General features: G+C 41.8%; 1 protein-coding gene across 2 annotated transcripts in view; it reads left to right on the top strand.

Annotated features, from left to right (window-relative positions):
• ttc28 (tetratricopeptide repeat domain 28) overlaps positions 1-14,989 on the top strand; it is a 278,633-nt gene that overhangs the window by 119,631 nt on the left and 144,013 nt on the right. For both annotated transcript variants that reach the window (XM_080304107.1, XM_080304106.1), the window contains exons 6-8: positions 7,255-7,476; positions 8,355-8,543; positions 8,644-8,740. In XM_080304107.1, coding sequence (XP_080160233.1) covers positions 7,255-7,476; positions 8,355-8,543; positions 8,644-8,740 — 508 coding nt within the window. The remainder of the gene's footprint in view (positions 1-7,254; positions 7,477-8,354; positions 8,544-8,643; positions 8,741-14,989) is intronic.

The raw sequence follows: 14,989 nt of genomic DNA, 5'->3' as shown, positions 1-14,989 counted from the left end.
CCTAATAATTCTGCACTCCCTGTATATAGGAAAGAGAGAGAGGGAGATGTAAAAACATATATGTCTAGACCAGTCCATGTATGTCTGTGTACATGGACTGGTCCAGACATATGACTGTATTTGTGTGTGTGTGTGCGTGCGTGCGTGCGTGCGTGCGTGCGTGCGTGCGTGCGTACGCCTGTGTTTTTTCTCTTAAAGTAAGATGTTCTTAAGGGAAATCAAAGACTTGTCTGGCCAGTTGACTGTAGACACAGATGTGTCGTCATTTATTAAATCTCCGTTTCCTGCCTGGAGCTCCAGCACAGATGTGTCAACTGGATTTTATGTGTTTACCCTCATCACTTGGGTGGGGACATGGATTTCTGTAGATGTGTGCTGTCGTATTTTTCACAAACATGCGCTCACTTGTGAACACACATGAGCAGAAAGAAAAGAACAGGGTATTCTGATGTTAATCACAAGTGGTAAATTCCACTAAAGGTCAGTTTGGCTGTTTTCAGTGACAGTTTTTAGCACTGATGAAACCTGATTTAAAAGGACATGGATGTGTATTATCTGTCCATATAGGCTGCAATTGAAATGAAGGAATAGATTTTTCTATCAAATTCCTCTGGGGCTCAAACTAATACTGCATTTTCATTGCAGTATCAATTACTTTTATCTATATATGTCAGAAAACAATTTTAAAAACTGCTGCTTAGAATTGAACACAGATCAAAAAGAAAAAATTCAAATAACCTGCTTTAGTTTACTTATCCAAAACACATCAACTTTCCTATCAAACTTGACAACAAAAAGTAGCAAATATTTTTTAAAATAGACTGTTGCATTTCTGGTTTAAAAAAATTGAAGCCATTTATTAATTAATCAATAATTGACTGCACACCTAACACAATCTAAATGGGTGACCTCTACAAAAATTATCCACCTCACAGTTGTTATACAATTTAAAAAATTAACTATAGTCTAGCCCAGGGGTCCCCAATCCCAGTCCACGAGGGCCGGTGTCCCTGCAGGTTTTAGATCTCACCCTGGGTCAACACACCTGAATCGCATGATTAGTTCATTACCAGGCCTCTGGAGAACTTCAAGACATGTTGAGAAGGTAATTTATCCATTTAAATCAGCTGTGATGGATCAAAACCTGCAGGGACACTGGCCCTCGTGGACTGGGATTGGGGACTCCTGGTCTAGCCTGTAAACATGCAACATGTACACTAACAGTCACCATTGAAGTTGAACATTTTAACATGGCCATCTATAGAGGGACTGAACTGCATTTAAAGGCAACCTCAAGTGCTATTATATTGGTTATAATCATGCTAATAACCCCTCTTTAAAAAGTTATTTTAATTTTTACTTCTTTACAAATTCTGTAAACCTTTAAACATAACTTTTGACTAAGCTTTGTCTGTCCCTTGTGATTTTCTTTGAAAGGTCAAATTCACATTTTACTTTTTAAGTTTGTGTGTGTGTGCGTGTGTGTGTGTGTGTGTGTGTGTCTGAATCAAAGATAGGCTGCTGTTTGTGCTCAGATGGCCTCTAAACTTAATTACTTTCACTGTGAATGAACCAAAGAAATGGTTCTTACTGTGTGAGGTTTTACCTTAGGACATGGTTTATTGATTATTACTTCTCACTGTGTGTTCACAGATATGCACATTGTTGGACTTCAACAGATTGAAGTCATTATCATAGTGCCAAGGAAATAACACTGTTTGTGTGAGTCATTTGAGGTGTTGTTTTAGACTGCAGCACACTGTCTCAGTGTTGCTGTAACAAGCTGAGACTCTGCAGGCCTTTACGCTAAACACTGAGGAGAGAGCGATAAAGCCTGATAGAAATTCTTCAATTAATTTATTGGCCAAATCATATAAGATAGTATTTAATTATGATGCTCAGTGTATTGAAAGCAAAAATTATTATTTCTTTTTTTTTTTATGTAATTCAATTGTGGCATAAATTCAGAATAACATAACATTGTGTAAGTCATGGTACACAACGTAATCAGACTGTGTGTAAAAGAATAAAGTAGCCACTTTGATATAGCACATTTAGTAAGCACTTGAGGAAAGTTGATCAATCCTCAAGGTTGCCATGCTTTAATGGCTGTTGGACTCTATTTAGGATCATAATTTACAAAATGAATTTTGTGCTTATTCAATTAGATAAAGATCTTGTTGTTAAGAATATAGACTGACCAGGAAAGTGTTTACTGTGTTCATAAACCCAGGGATTTTTCTTTCATAGACTTTTATATGGTAAATGGTAAATGGCCTGTATTTATATAGCGCTTTTACTAGTCCCTAAGGACCCCAAAGCGCTTTACATATCCAGTCATCCACCCATTCACACACACATCAACACACTGGTGATGGCAAGCTACATTGTAGCCACAGCCACCCTGGGGCGCACTGACAGAGGCGAGGCTGCCGGACACTGGCGCCACCGGGCCCTCTGACCACCACCAGTAGGCAACGGGTGAAGTGTCTTGCCCAAGGACACAACGACCAAGACTGTCCGAGCCGGGGCTCGAACCGGCAACCTTCCGATTACAAGGCGAACTCCTAACTCTTGAGCCACGATCGCATATTTCAATTAGAGGAGTCACCCCCGGCTGGTCATTGGGACAAATACAAATGGATTTAGGCACTTCAGTGTTATCTTTACTTTTCAGACCCAGGACTAATGCCACTCCTTGCTTTCACCACAGAATACTCTCTAGTTTAAATAATGTTAGGTCCCAGTCACACAGGCATAGAAACTGCTTGGCAATCGCCTGTGTTCCCCAACCAGTTCCAAGTGTTTGCTGGAGAATGCTTGCCATCAGTAAAATTGATCCCAACAAGATATATGCTGGCACACTGAAAACCTTTTTGTGATTGCTTTGGTTGCTAGCAGATTGCCATAATCAGCCATAGTTTGTATGAAAGACGCCAACTAGTCTACAGGTAATCATCAACCATTCATTAAATTACTGAAACTGAAGAATGTCACACAAACTGGAAATGTCAACTGTTTGTCTTCAAATTATATACAATTTGAAATCTTTTGGTTTCTTATTGTCTAAAATGCTGTTCTCTGTTTCTGGCTTGCATTTGTGCTGTTTGGTGGTTAGTTAGTGTTTGTAGAAAATTTGGTATCTTCCATGCAAATTGCAGTTCCACTAGTCTGTGAGTCTGCTACTAAATCAAGCAATCAAAGAGGTTTTTGTTATGGCAGTTTCACCCAGCAGTAGACAGCGATCTCCACCAACCACTTGCCACCCAAGTGGGGAATACATATTTTTTTGCTAGTGACTATAGGTTGCCAGGGGTTCATCAAGGCCTCTTGGCCTGCATGACTGAGGACTTACCAAGATAGGTGCACCCATATCTGGTATATATTTCCCTTACTTCTGGGATCTGTCATGTATAGATACATTAATTAATAAGACATATGTCAGTACACACTGCTGCTCTTGTCTCATTCTCTTGTTTAATTTGAAACAAACCATTGCTCACACCTCACATCTTTTTCATATGCCTCCATTGATAGCAAACAGATCAATCCCAATAATCTCTAGATTAGTTATGAATCAGTAGGCTGCTTTTAAATTACTAAGGCAAAAATGTAGTGGGTCACATTTCTTCTCAGATTTTTTCTGTCAAATATGAGAAGCAGACAAGACTATCTGACATGGATCTGACATTCCGTGTGTGTGTGTGTGTGTGTGTGTGTGTGTGTGTGTTAGGGCTGCCACGATTAGTCAACTATTCACGATTACGTTGACTATCAAAATCGCCTAATTTAATACTCGACGCATCGTTTGAAGCTTTGTAAGATCCCAAAAGACGCAGGAAATAATAGTAGGATTTAAGAGTGTAATAATGGACTGAAACAGAGGATGGCAGCACTGCATGGACAAGAATGCCAGCTGCCGTTAACACTTAGACCCCCGGAGAGCAGTCATTTTGGTTTTCTACCTTAGACCCCTGCGGAGTCATCATTTTGCGTTTCTACCTTTAAAAGCCGGAGAGCAGTCAGTCAAATGCTGGAGTCATTCATATGTATATTAGGTCGTTACCTAGGAATTCTAGGTAACGACCTAAGGTAACGACCTAAGGTAACGACAAGGTACCACATGTGTACCTGTAGCAGTGAACACATCGCACAGTGGCCTGATTTTTTTTGCATCTGTGTACTTGGATTTTAGGTCGCAAGCCACCCAAAACTTGCTCCATGCACCACTCAGCAGGCCATTTGTAAATATGTGTACAAATGGTTGGTTTTTTGTACTGTTTTTATCAATAAATGTCAGCAACAAAGGACATACACCCATGTGTGTTGATTTCTCCCTAAGATGGCAAACTGAAACACTCCAAGTTGGTGACTTTTGGAGATTTGTTTCCCTGGATGATTGAGAATGCATCAAGATGAAACACAAAAGGAAGCTCACCGCTTTTAGCAGCTCCCCCACCCCCTCAATCACTCAGTGAGTGATTGAGGGGGTGGGGGAGTGGAGTGTTTCAGTGTTTCAGTTTGCCATCTTAGGGAGAAATCAACACATGTCCTTTGTATGTCCTTTGTTGCTGACATTTATTGATAAAAACAGTACAAAAAACCAACCATTTGTACACATATTTACAAATGGCCTGCTGAGTGGTGCATGGAGCATGTTCATTGGTTCATGGACCTCCCTGAACTAATGGCATTTATGGCAGCAACAAAAGCGGTGAGCTTCCTTTTGTGTTTCATCTTGATGCATTCTCAATCATCCAGGGAAACAAATCTCCAAAAGTCACCAACTTGGAGTGTTTCAGTTTGCCATCTTAGGGAGAAATCAACACACATGGGTGTATGTCCTTTGTTGCTGACATTTATTGATAAAAACAGTACAAAAAACCAACCATTTGTACACATATTTACAAATGGCCTGCTGAGTGGTGCATGGAGCAAGTTTTGGGTGGCTTGCGACCTAAAATCCAAGTACACAGATGCAAAAAAAATCAGGCCACTGTGCGATGTGTTCACTGCTACAGGTACACATGTGGTACCTTGTCGTTACCTTAGGTCGTTACCTAGAATTCCTAGGTAACGACCTAATATACATATGAATGACTCCAGCATTTGACTGACTGCTCTCCGGCTTTTAAAGGTAGAAACGCAAAATGATGACTCCGCGGTCAATTTAGCCAATTTAGCTTCCACTTCCACCATGTGACTGCTCTCGGGTTTTATAGGTAGAAAGGTAGAAGCCTGGGGATGCTAGTTTAAACCCTGAAGATAGAGAAGCTGTGTCCGGTATTGTAGCTGTGTCCAAATTCAGGAACCGCATCTTCCTGTGCCCGCAGTTGTAGGCCGATTACGTTACAGCGACACGACGAAGACTGACAAATGCGGCCGACAAATGCGGCCGGCAAATGTGGCCGACAAATGCACCCTTCGTTTCCCCAGATTTGAAGGATGGGTCGGGTGTATACTTCGTGGCCCAACCTATCCCAGAATTCCTGCTCAGTTTCCAACAATGGTGGCATCTAGTTAGTTTTAATATTACTCTTATTATTCTTTCTGGGTCACAAAATAAACGTTTAACATATTTTCAGGCCAGAATGTAGCTGTGTAAACTTCAAATATCTGCTCAGTTTATCAAGACACCACATATTTTCAAAAGCGCTCCAACGTTTTCAGAGACGTCTGTTACCCACCAGCTCGATAGCTAGCCGGGGTTCAAGGCTCACTAGAGCCGGTGAGAACACCGGACTCCCGGAAAATCGTTTTCAAACCCACCCCCGTCTTTCGCTACTCAGATTAAACATGATATATAAGTCACTTAGATAACTTTAAAATGTTATTGTTTGGCTTTTTTCAGTATTTTATTTGTTCCTGAGTAAATCGGTTTAGCTGAGATTAAAGTTATTGTTTTTACACCACTGAATAAACATCAAGCAGACAACTGATTATCAGAAGTGTGAGATGCTCGAAAATATACTCCGGTGTCCTGTTATATTTTAGATAGCAAGGAGCAGACGGCTGAGTTTATTAAACTTCACCGAAACAATCTGCAAATTTCATTAAAATTTAATAAACTATCATCTTGTCTTTATTTTTAGTTAGCACATACCTTAAACATTTAAAGCTGTAAGCTAATGGTAGTTATATAAGAGCAGATGCATGCTGGTGCAATAACCTGTAGGTTTTACATCCAATGGATGCATGATCTGATTAGTCGACTAATCGCAAAAATAATCGGTGAGTAGTCGACTATCAAAATAATTGTTTGTGGCAGTACTAGTGTGTGTGTGGACATGAGTTCTTATTTTCATGCACATGCAGGCATGAAGACAGCAACGAGCGAGCTTAAGATGAAACCCTCATCTTGATTTGCATGGTATTATGCCTGAAGAAGCTCTGTAATTAGCAGGATGAGGGGTGCTAGAAATCATTAGGCAGCTCAAGGAGCTATAAAAGGGTTTCATGTGTTAACTAAAACAGAGTAATAATAGGGTTGCTAGAACCTGATACAAAGCTGAGGTGGTGGTGGCAGAGGGTCAGACTCTCACAGCAGGGTCTAAATAAGATGTGAAGGATGAGCTTTCACTCGTGGCGCCGCCAAGATGTGCGTGTCCTCCATTGGCAAGATTTTATTTGAGGTGGGAGGAGGTGATGCCTGTTTTCCTCACTTGTTTATCCTGCCTCCTTTCCCATTCTCCCTGAACTATCCCTTTCTTACCCAGAAATGACACCTTTATACAGCTGATTTGCAGCAGAAACAGAAAATAAAAACAGAATGTAATTTGTGTTTACAAAATGTAAACACAAATTACATTTTGAAGGAAAGCTAATTGCACAGACAGGATTATAGTTTCTATCAACATAACAAGGAAGTGATTAGTTATTTGGCATGTTAGACAATGCTTTTTTTTTCCCCAAAAAATTATAACTGATATCAATTGAAACTGATCTTATTTTTCTGAATACATTTCTGGCTGCTCATTATCTTTTATGTAAATGGATGGACAATTAAAACTGAAAGTGTGAACATTTTAAGAATGTAAAAATGTAAGAATTTTTTCACTTATTTTACTGGCAAACCTACTTAAGATCAAATTGGTCTGTGTACGGTTCATGAAGTACATTTATTTTGCCACCTCTGGTCTACATGATTGTGTTCCTGTTTATTATAAGCATGTGAATTATTGTGTACCTTTTTTTTGTTGTTTGTTTTTACTGAACACTGATCAATGTATGTATGTTGTGCATGTGTGATTTCAGGCTGCATCTAGTGCTCTAAGCAGTCTGGGTCATGTGTACACAGCTATTGGTGACTACCCTAATGCACTTGCCAGCCATAAACAGTGCGTGCTGCTGGCACGGCAAAGTCAGTGCAAGCTTTCCGAGGCTCGCCAGCTAGGCAACATGGGTGCTGTGTACACTGCGCTGGGAGACTTCACCAATGCTGTCCAATGCCATGAGCAGCATCTGGACATTGCAAAGGTATAGTGGTAATGTAATATATTCATATTACATTACCAATATGTTTTTCTTTGGTTTTCATCTCTTAAAAGGTGCAGTTTTAATTTAAGCTCTGCATATTTTAACCATGACAAGGCAACAGTATTTCTATTTAGCCTTTGGTGTTTTGAGATCTGTGCTGCTATTTTGTAAACTTTTGATATTTTTTCTTAGTCCTGCCCACATTTCCACAAAAGATTTGACTAAATCTGCACCATTTTCTGGTAAAAGGATATATTACACAAAAGTATAGCCCAGCTAAAGCTTTAGCTGATATCTTTTTAGCATTATATTTGTTTGGGATATATAAGTTGTTCCTTCACATTCTGTTAATAGATTTATTTTATTGTAACTACTTAATTAATTCACAAAAAGCACCTCTTGACTGACCACAGTGAATTTTGGAGTTTATCTCAAAAAGGTCATGCCTAAAAGATATAGTGGTTTGTTTTGACTCAGTTGAATAACCACTCTGCAGCTGCCACAAATACTCATCACAGCACCAAATTCAGATTAATCCACTGCTAGTCCCCCTGACTAACATTAACTAAAAGTTAGTGGCAAGAATTATGAATGCCTAACTCACTCACTAATACAACACTGGGTTTGATTTCTTCTTCTTCTTTCTTAGACATTCACACAACACATAGATTTACACAGTTTATATCAGGATAATGATTTCCTGAGAACCTAGCTTAAATACACTAAAGGATCATTTTAGCAATATGTCCATCTTTAACTGTCTGGGATAGCAAAAGAAAATATAAATGTCGTGATCTCTGTGGAAATTCCATTGCATGCCAATAAATAACCACAAAGGTAATTTCTTAGTGACGGTGAAATGGTGGTTTGTTTGGCAGAGTCTGGAGAACCGACGTGAGGAGGCACGAGCGTACAGCAACCTGGGGAGCGCTTACCACTCCCAGCGGGACTTTGACAAGGCCATATCGTACCATACAAGAGTGCTGGAGTTGGCCCAAGAGCTGGTCGACAGAGCAATTGAGATGAGGGCATATGCTGGTCTGGGGCACGCTGCCCGATGCATGCAGGTTGGTATATAACTATAAAGGTGTAGTTAACTGAAAAACAAATAACTACGAAATAATGAATCACAGTCTGATAAAAATGCATTATTTTTGTTCGGTTCAGGACTTGGAGAGGGCTCGTCAGCACCACCAAAACCAGCTAGAAATTGCTCAGGAACTGCAAGACAGAGCAGCACAGGGCAGAGCCTCATCCAACTTGGGTAGGTTTGATGGAGGGTCATAGAGGGGTCACCTGGCTGGAGGTAATAGGTTTTTTAATTTGGCGTCTGAATCTGGGATTTTGTTGTGGGAAACTAAAATGGTATGCCTTTTTTAGCTTTGGTCATTTTAAATGGCAAATCTATCTTTTACTAACAGTAAAATCAAAGTATGGCAGGTTTGACACACTGTGGTACTCCAGAACCTGTTGACAGCTACTGTGTAACAAAATTAATAAAAAAGTAAACCGTTATTTACTTTAGGTCTTGAGTGGTTCACTCTCTGTGCCATCAATAGCACAATACTACTCTCACTTGGATGTGCACCTGTGTATCCTATGCAGCTGCAAACATTTGATCAACTAAAACAGACATGTACACCTTTGGTTCCTGTCAACATTTTTTTCAGATAATAAGACTGCATCAATGCCATTCTTCCCCTTTTGGCAAACAACAGATTCAGCAGAGCTAATTTTCAGCTGCAGTCCATAGCAGGTACAGTGGGGCAAAAAAGTATTTAGTCAGCCACCGATTGTGCAAGTTCCCCCACTTAAAATGATGACAGAGGTCAGTAATTTGCACCAGAGGTACACTTCAACTGTGAGAGACAGAATGTGAAAAAAAAATCCATGAATCCACATGGTAGGATTTGTAAAGAATTTATTCGTAAATTAGGGTGGAAAATAAGTATTTGGTCACCTCAAACAAGGAAAATCTCTGGCTCTCACAGACCTGTAACGTCTTCTGTAAGAAGCTTTTCTGTCCCCCACTCGTTACCTGTATGAATGGCACCTGTTTGAACTCATCATCTGTATAAAAGACACCTGTCCACAGCCTCAAACAGACTCCAAACTCCGCCATGGCCAAGACCAAAGAGCTTTCGAAGGACACCAGGAAAAGTATTGTAGACCTGCACCAGACTGGGAAGAGTGAATCTACAATAGGCAAGCAGCTTGGTGTGAAAAAATCAACTGTGGGAGCAATCATCAGAAAATGGAAGACATACAAGACCACTGATAATCTCCCTCCATCTGGGGCTCCACGCAAGATCTCATCCCATGGGGTCAAAATGATCATGAGAACGGTGAGCAAAGATCCCAGAACCACACGGGGGGACCTGGTGAATGACCTGCAGAGAGCTGGGACCAAAGTAACAAAGGTCACCATCAGTAACACACTACAACGGCAGGGAATCAAATCCCGCAGTGCCAGACGTGTTCCGCTGCTGAAGCCAGTGCATGTCCAGGCCCGTCTGAAGTTTGCCAGAGAGCACATGGATGATACAGCAGAGGATTGGGAGAATGTCATGTGGTCAGATGAAACCAAAGTAGAACTTTTTGGTATAAACTCAACTCGTCGTGTTTGGAGGAAGAAGAATACTGAGTTGCATCCCAAGAACACCATACCTACTGTGAAGCATGGGGGTGGAAACATCATGCTATGGGGCTGTTTTTCTGCCAAGGGGACAGGACGACTGATCCGTGTTAAGGACAGAATGAATGGGGCCATGTATCGTGAGATTTTGAGCCAAAACCTCCTTCCATCAGTGAGAACTTTGAAGATGAAACGAGGCTGGGTCTTCCAACATGACAATGATCCACAACACACCACCCGGGCAACAAAGGAGTGGCTCCGTAAGAAGCATTTGAAAGTCCTGGAGTGGCCTAGCCAGTCTCCAGACCTCAACCCCATAGAAAATCTGTGGCGGGAGTTGAAAGTCCGTGTTGCTCGGCGACAGCCCCAAAACATCACTGCTCTCGAGAAGATCTGCATGGAGGAATGGGCCAAAATACCAGCTACTGTGTGTGCAAACCTGGTAAAGACCTATAGTAAACGTTTGACCTCTGTTATTGCCAACAAAGGTTATGTTACAAAGTATTGAGTTGTATTTTTGTTATTGACCAAATACTTATTTTCCACCCTGATTTACGAATAAATTCTTTACAAATCCTACCATGTGGATTCATGGATTTTTTTTTTCACATTCTGTCTCTCATAGTTGAAGTGTACCTCTGGTGCAAATTACTGACCTCTGTCATCATTTTAAGTGGGGGAACTTGCACAATCGGTGGCTGACTAAATACTTTTTTGCCCCACTGTAGGTGGCATATCAAATGAATCAACAAAACCAAACAGATATATGTGGGCACAACTGAAAGACAGAAAGACATGTAAAATAAAACACATACCATACAAGACAAAGAGTGGGCTTACAGTACAGACAAAAAATTAAATAGACGAAATTGGCCAAAGGCTGGACCAGAGTGCAAAATATAACAGTGTGCTGGTGCACCACAAAAGGAAGTTAGATATTTTATTTACTTTTTTAATAGTAATAGTTCACAGGCATAATTCTCAACAGCATCCATCCATCCATTCGCTTCCACTTATCCTTTTCAGGGTTGCAAGGGGTGCTGGAGCCTATCCCAGCTGTCATAGGAGGAGAGGCGGGGTACACCCTTGACAGGTCGCCAGTCTGTCGCAGGGCTAAACAACAGCAATGAAATTAACAACGATAAGATGAAATAGACAAATGTGGGAAATGTAATCAATTTGCACTGTTACCCTAGAACAGGGGTCTGCAACCTTTAAGACCCAAAGAGCCATTTGGACCCGGTTTCCATGCAAAAGAAAACACTGGGAGCCACAAATACTTTCTGACATCTAAAATTAAGATAACACTGTATATATTGGTTTTTTTACCTTTATACTTTGTATAAACAACTAAGGTGTGTTGCTTATGAAATCCATGAAGTGCTACAGAGAAAATCACATTTTATTTATGTAATTAACACATTTTGAACTCTTAAAGAAATATAACAAAAGGAAAGACACCAAGCTGAAGTAAAATGATCCAGCAAACAAAAACTGTTGTGAGCCGCCCCCCTTATATCGCCTTTGGGCTTTTGGAGCCTTGACCTGACTTTTAAAAACTAATTGGAAAAAAGCACTATGCTGCTGAAAAATGAAAAATAGATATTTACAGAATTCTGCCTAAATATGTACTTTACCTGGTTAATGTGTGTGGCGGGCGTGGTCTGCAGCGCCGCTGCAGGGGAGGCGGACCCACCTGAGGGGCACCAGCAATCACACCTCGCCGCCTTAACGTCTGTGCTATCTATGCTGTTGTGTTGGTATGTGTCGGGCTGTGAGCTGAAAAGCTGCAGCCGGCTGTATGTGTACAGCAACCGTGTGTGAAAAGTGGTCAATAAAGAGATGCTGAAAAGCATGTTCATGGAAACATTGTCGGGTCTGCCGTGATATGTTTACAATGGGACTTCTGCTCCTGAACCTCCGCACACAGCGTCTGCAAATTGGGGCTGTACGAAGTCACGTTCATCTTTACACAGGACTGTAAGCTGTCATCTGTGAGGCGTGAGCGGTGTTTGTTTTTAACATAGTTCACGGTGGAGCTGCTGACATAATGTGGATCCGAAGATCCATAATTGGCCTCGGTTGAAAGTCTCGATAAATGCACGGCGTTTCGGCGGGTACACCGGCTTCTGCGAGTGTGATGCTTATTTTGAGCGATGAAAAAATAATAGAATATAATTTTATTTTTATATTTCAATATTAAAATTCAAATTCAAATTTTTAATTGTCACGTACACAGTCATACACAGTACGATATGTAGTGAAATGCTTGGACAACTGCTCGAGACCTAAAGAAAACAAAAAAGGAAAAGGCTATGAATAAGAAAGGAAATAAATATGAAAAATTAAAAAGGGTAAATTTAACTAGGAAGGAATAAAATATAAATTAAGGTTAAAAATGAAATAACTGTACAACACAAATTAGAATGAAGGGTAAATTTAACTGGGAAGAATAAGATAAAGATATAAATTAAAGTTGAAAATAAAATAACTGTACAACAAAATACACAATATAGAACTATATAAGAATGTATGAAGAAATCTAAATATAAATAAATATATACACAATAACAGCAGCTGTACAAGTATTAACCGGAAATGAAGAATATAGTGACCAGTGTTGTGCAAAACCAAAGTCCAGAAAGTCCAGTGTGTGTGTAAGAACCATATGTGTGGGTCAGTACTGTGTGGTGGTGTGATTGAGAGACCGTATCGCCTGCGGGAAGAAGCTCCTCCTCAGTCTCTCTGTGTTGGTCTTCAGGGAGCGGAATCGCTTTCCTGACCTCAACAGAGAGAACAGTCTGTTGTTGGGATGGCTGAGGTCCTTCACGATCTTCCTGGCCTTGGTCCAGCACCGCCTGCTGTAGATTGAGTGCAGGTCAGGGAGCTCGGAGCGGATGGTGCGCTCAGCTGACCGCACAACCCTCTGTAGAGCTCGTCTGTCCTGCATGGTGCTGTTCCCGAACCAGGTTAAGATGTTTCCCGCCAGGATGCTCTCTATGGTGCACGAGTAAAAGTTCCTGAGCACCTTGGAGGGCAGTTGGAAGTCTCTCAAGCGTCTGAGGTGGTAGAGACGCTGTCGGGCCTTTTTCACCACGGTGTTGATGTGACAGGACCATGACAGGTCCTGCGTGATGTGAACTCTGAGGTATTTGAAGCTGTCCACTCTCTCCACTGGGCACTCGTTGATGACGGGGTCTGGTAGTTCCTCTCCTGCTTAGTGCTGAAGTCCACTATCAGCTCCTTTGTCTTACTGACGTTTAGAAGGAGGTTGTTCCTCTGGCACCAGTTCTCCAGATTCCTAATCTCCTTCAGGTAGGCCGTCTCGTTGTTATCAGAGATCAGGCCCACCACGACGATGTCGTCAGCAAACTTGATGATGGTGGTGGAGCTGGTAGTGGCCACACAGTCATATGTGTACAAAGAGTACAGCAGGGGGCTCAGAACACACCCCTGGGGGGCTCCAGTGCTGAGAGTGGTGGAGGCTGAGACATGTCCGCCCATCCTTACTGCCTGTGGTCTGCCAGTTAGGAAGTTGGAGATCCACTGACACATAGATGAGCTGAGTCCCAGATGCTCCAGCTTGGTGGTGAGTGTGGAGGGAATTATGGTGTTAAATGCAGAGCTGTAGTCTATGAAGAGCATTTTAACATAATTCCCCCTTCTAGTGTCCAAGTGAGTGAGTGATGTGTGGAGGAGATGAGAGATGGCATCGTCTGTGGAACGATTTGGACGGTAAGCGAACTGTAGTGGGTCCAGTGTGTCTGGTAGTGAAGAAATGATGAAGTCTCTGACCAGGCGTTCAAAGCACTTCATCACTACTGAGGTGAGGGCTACAGGGCGATAGTCATTGAGAGAAGCAGGGTGGGGTTTCTTCGGGACAGGAACAAGGATGGACTCTTTGAAGCATGTGGGGATCACCGACTGAGATAAAGAGATGTTGAATATCTCAGTGAACACAGGAGCTAGCTGGTATGCGCAGTCTCTTAGGATACGACCTGGGATGCTGTCTGGTCCTGCTGCTTTCCTGGTGTTCACTCTCTTGAAGGCTCTCCTTACTTCATGCTCGGAGATGACGAGCACGTTTCCGGTGCTGGCAGTATCTTCCTGTCTGCAGCCGTTAGCGCCGCTAACACTAGCATTGTTGGAGACCTTATATATTACAATAATCTTCCAATTTAGAACTACAAGTTAAAAAAGAACTAACATAAATAAAATACACTTCAGCTAAATACTTCTAATTTATTTTCCCAAACCATGCAGAGCCGCACTATAGGGACTAAAGAGCCACATGCGGCTCCGGAGCCGCAGGTTGCCGACCCCTGCCCTAGAAGGTACATAGACGACAAGAGGGACGGTGTAAAATTGCTATTTCTATGCTTTGTACCTTAGAAAGAAAAGAAAAAAAAACGGAGGGCCCCTGCCTCAGATGAACAAAAGAAGAAAAGGCTTTTGAAATTCTACAGTATGCCTTTAAATCACTAGTTCATATTCAGTTCATTCCATGATCTGGCATTATAGTCAACAGCAAGCGAGACACTGATGTGAGAGTGCTAAAAGTTTATTCACAAAGTATACACTCATTCAGGAAAGAATGATTGAATGAAAGATGATGGCTCTGGGATGGGATGGGTACCTCCCGTTTCCAAGATTGGTGGGGGTACTGGGAATGGGGGGCTCGGGTGGGTGCCTCCTGGAACTGGTCGTCATGTGCCATCGGGGGTGTGCTGTGGTGCCTGGGTCTTTGCTGACTGGTGTCCCTTTTGGGCTTCGGGTCTGTTCACTTCCCTGTGCTGTGGCCCTTCTCTCTGGGTGCCCCTGACGCATCTATGGGTCTGCTGGGTTTTTTCCCACACTTCATGCTGGTGTTTTGGCTTC

Source organism: Astatotilapia calliptera, chromosome 7, assembly GCF_964374335.1.
Source record: "Astatotilapia calliptera chromosome 7, fAstCal68.1, whole genome shotgun sequence".
Lineage (NCBI taxonomy): Eukaryota > Metazoa > Chordata > Actinopteri > Cichliformes > Cichlidae > Astatotilapia > Astatotilapia calliptera.
This window is presented reverse-complemented; position numbering and strand designations above follow the sequence as displayed.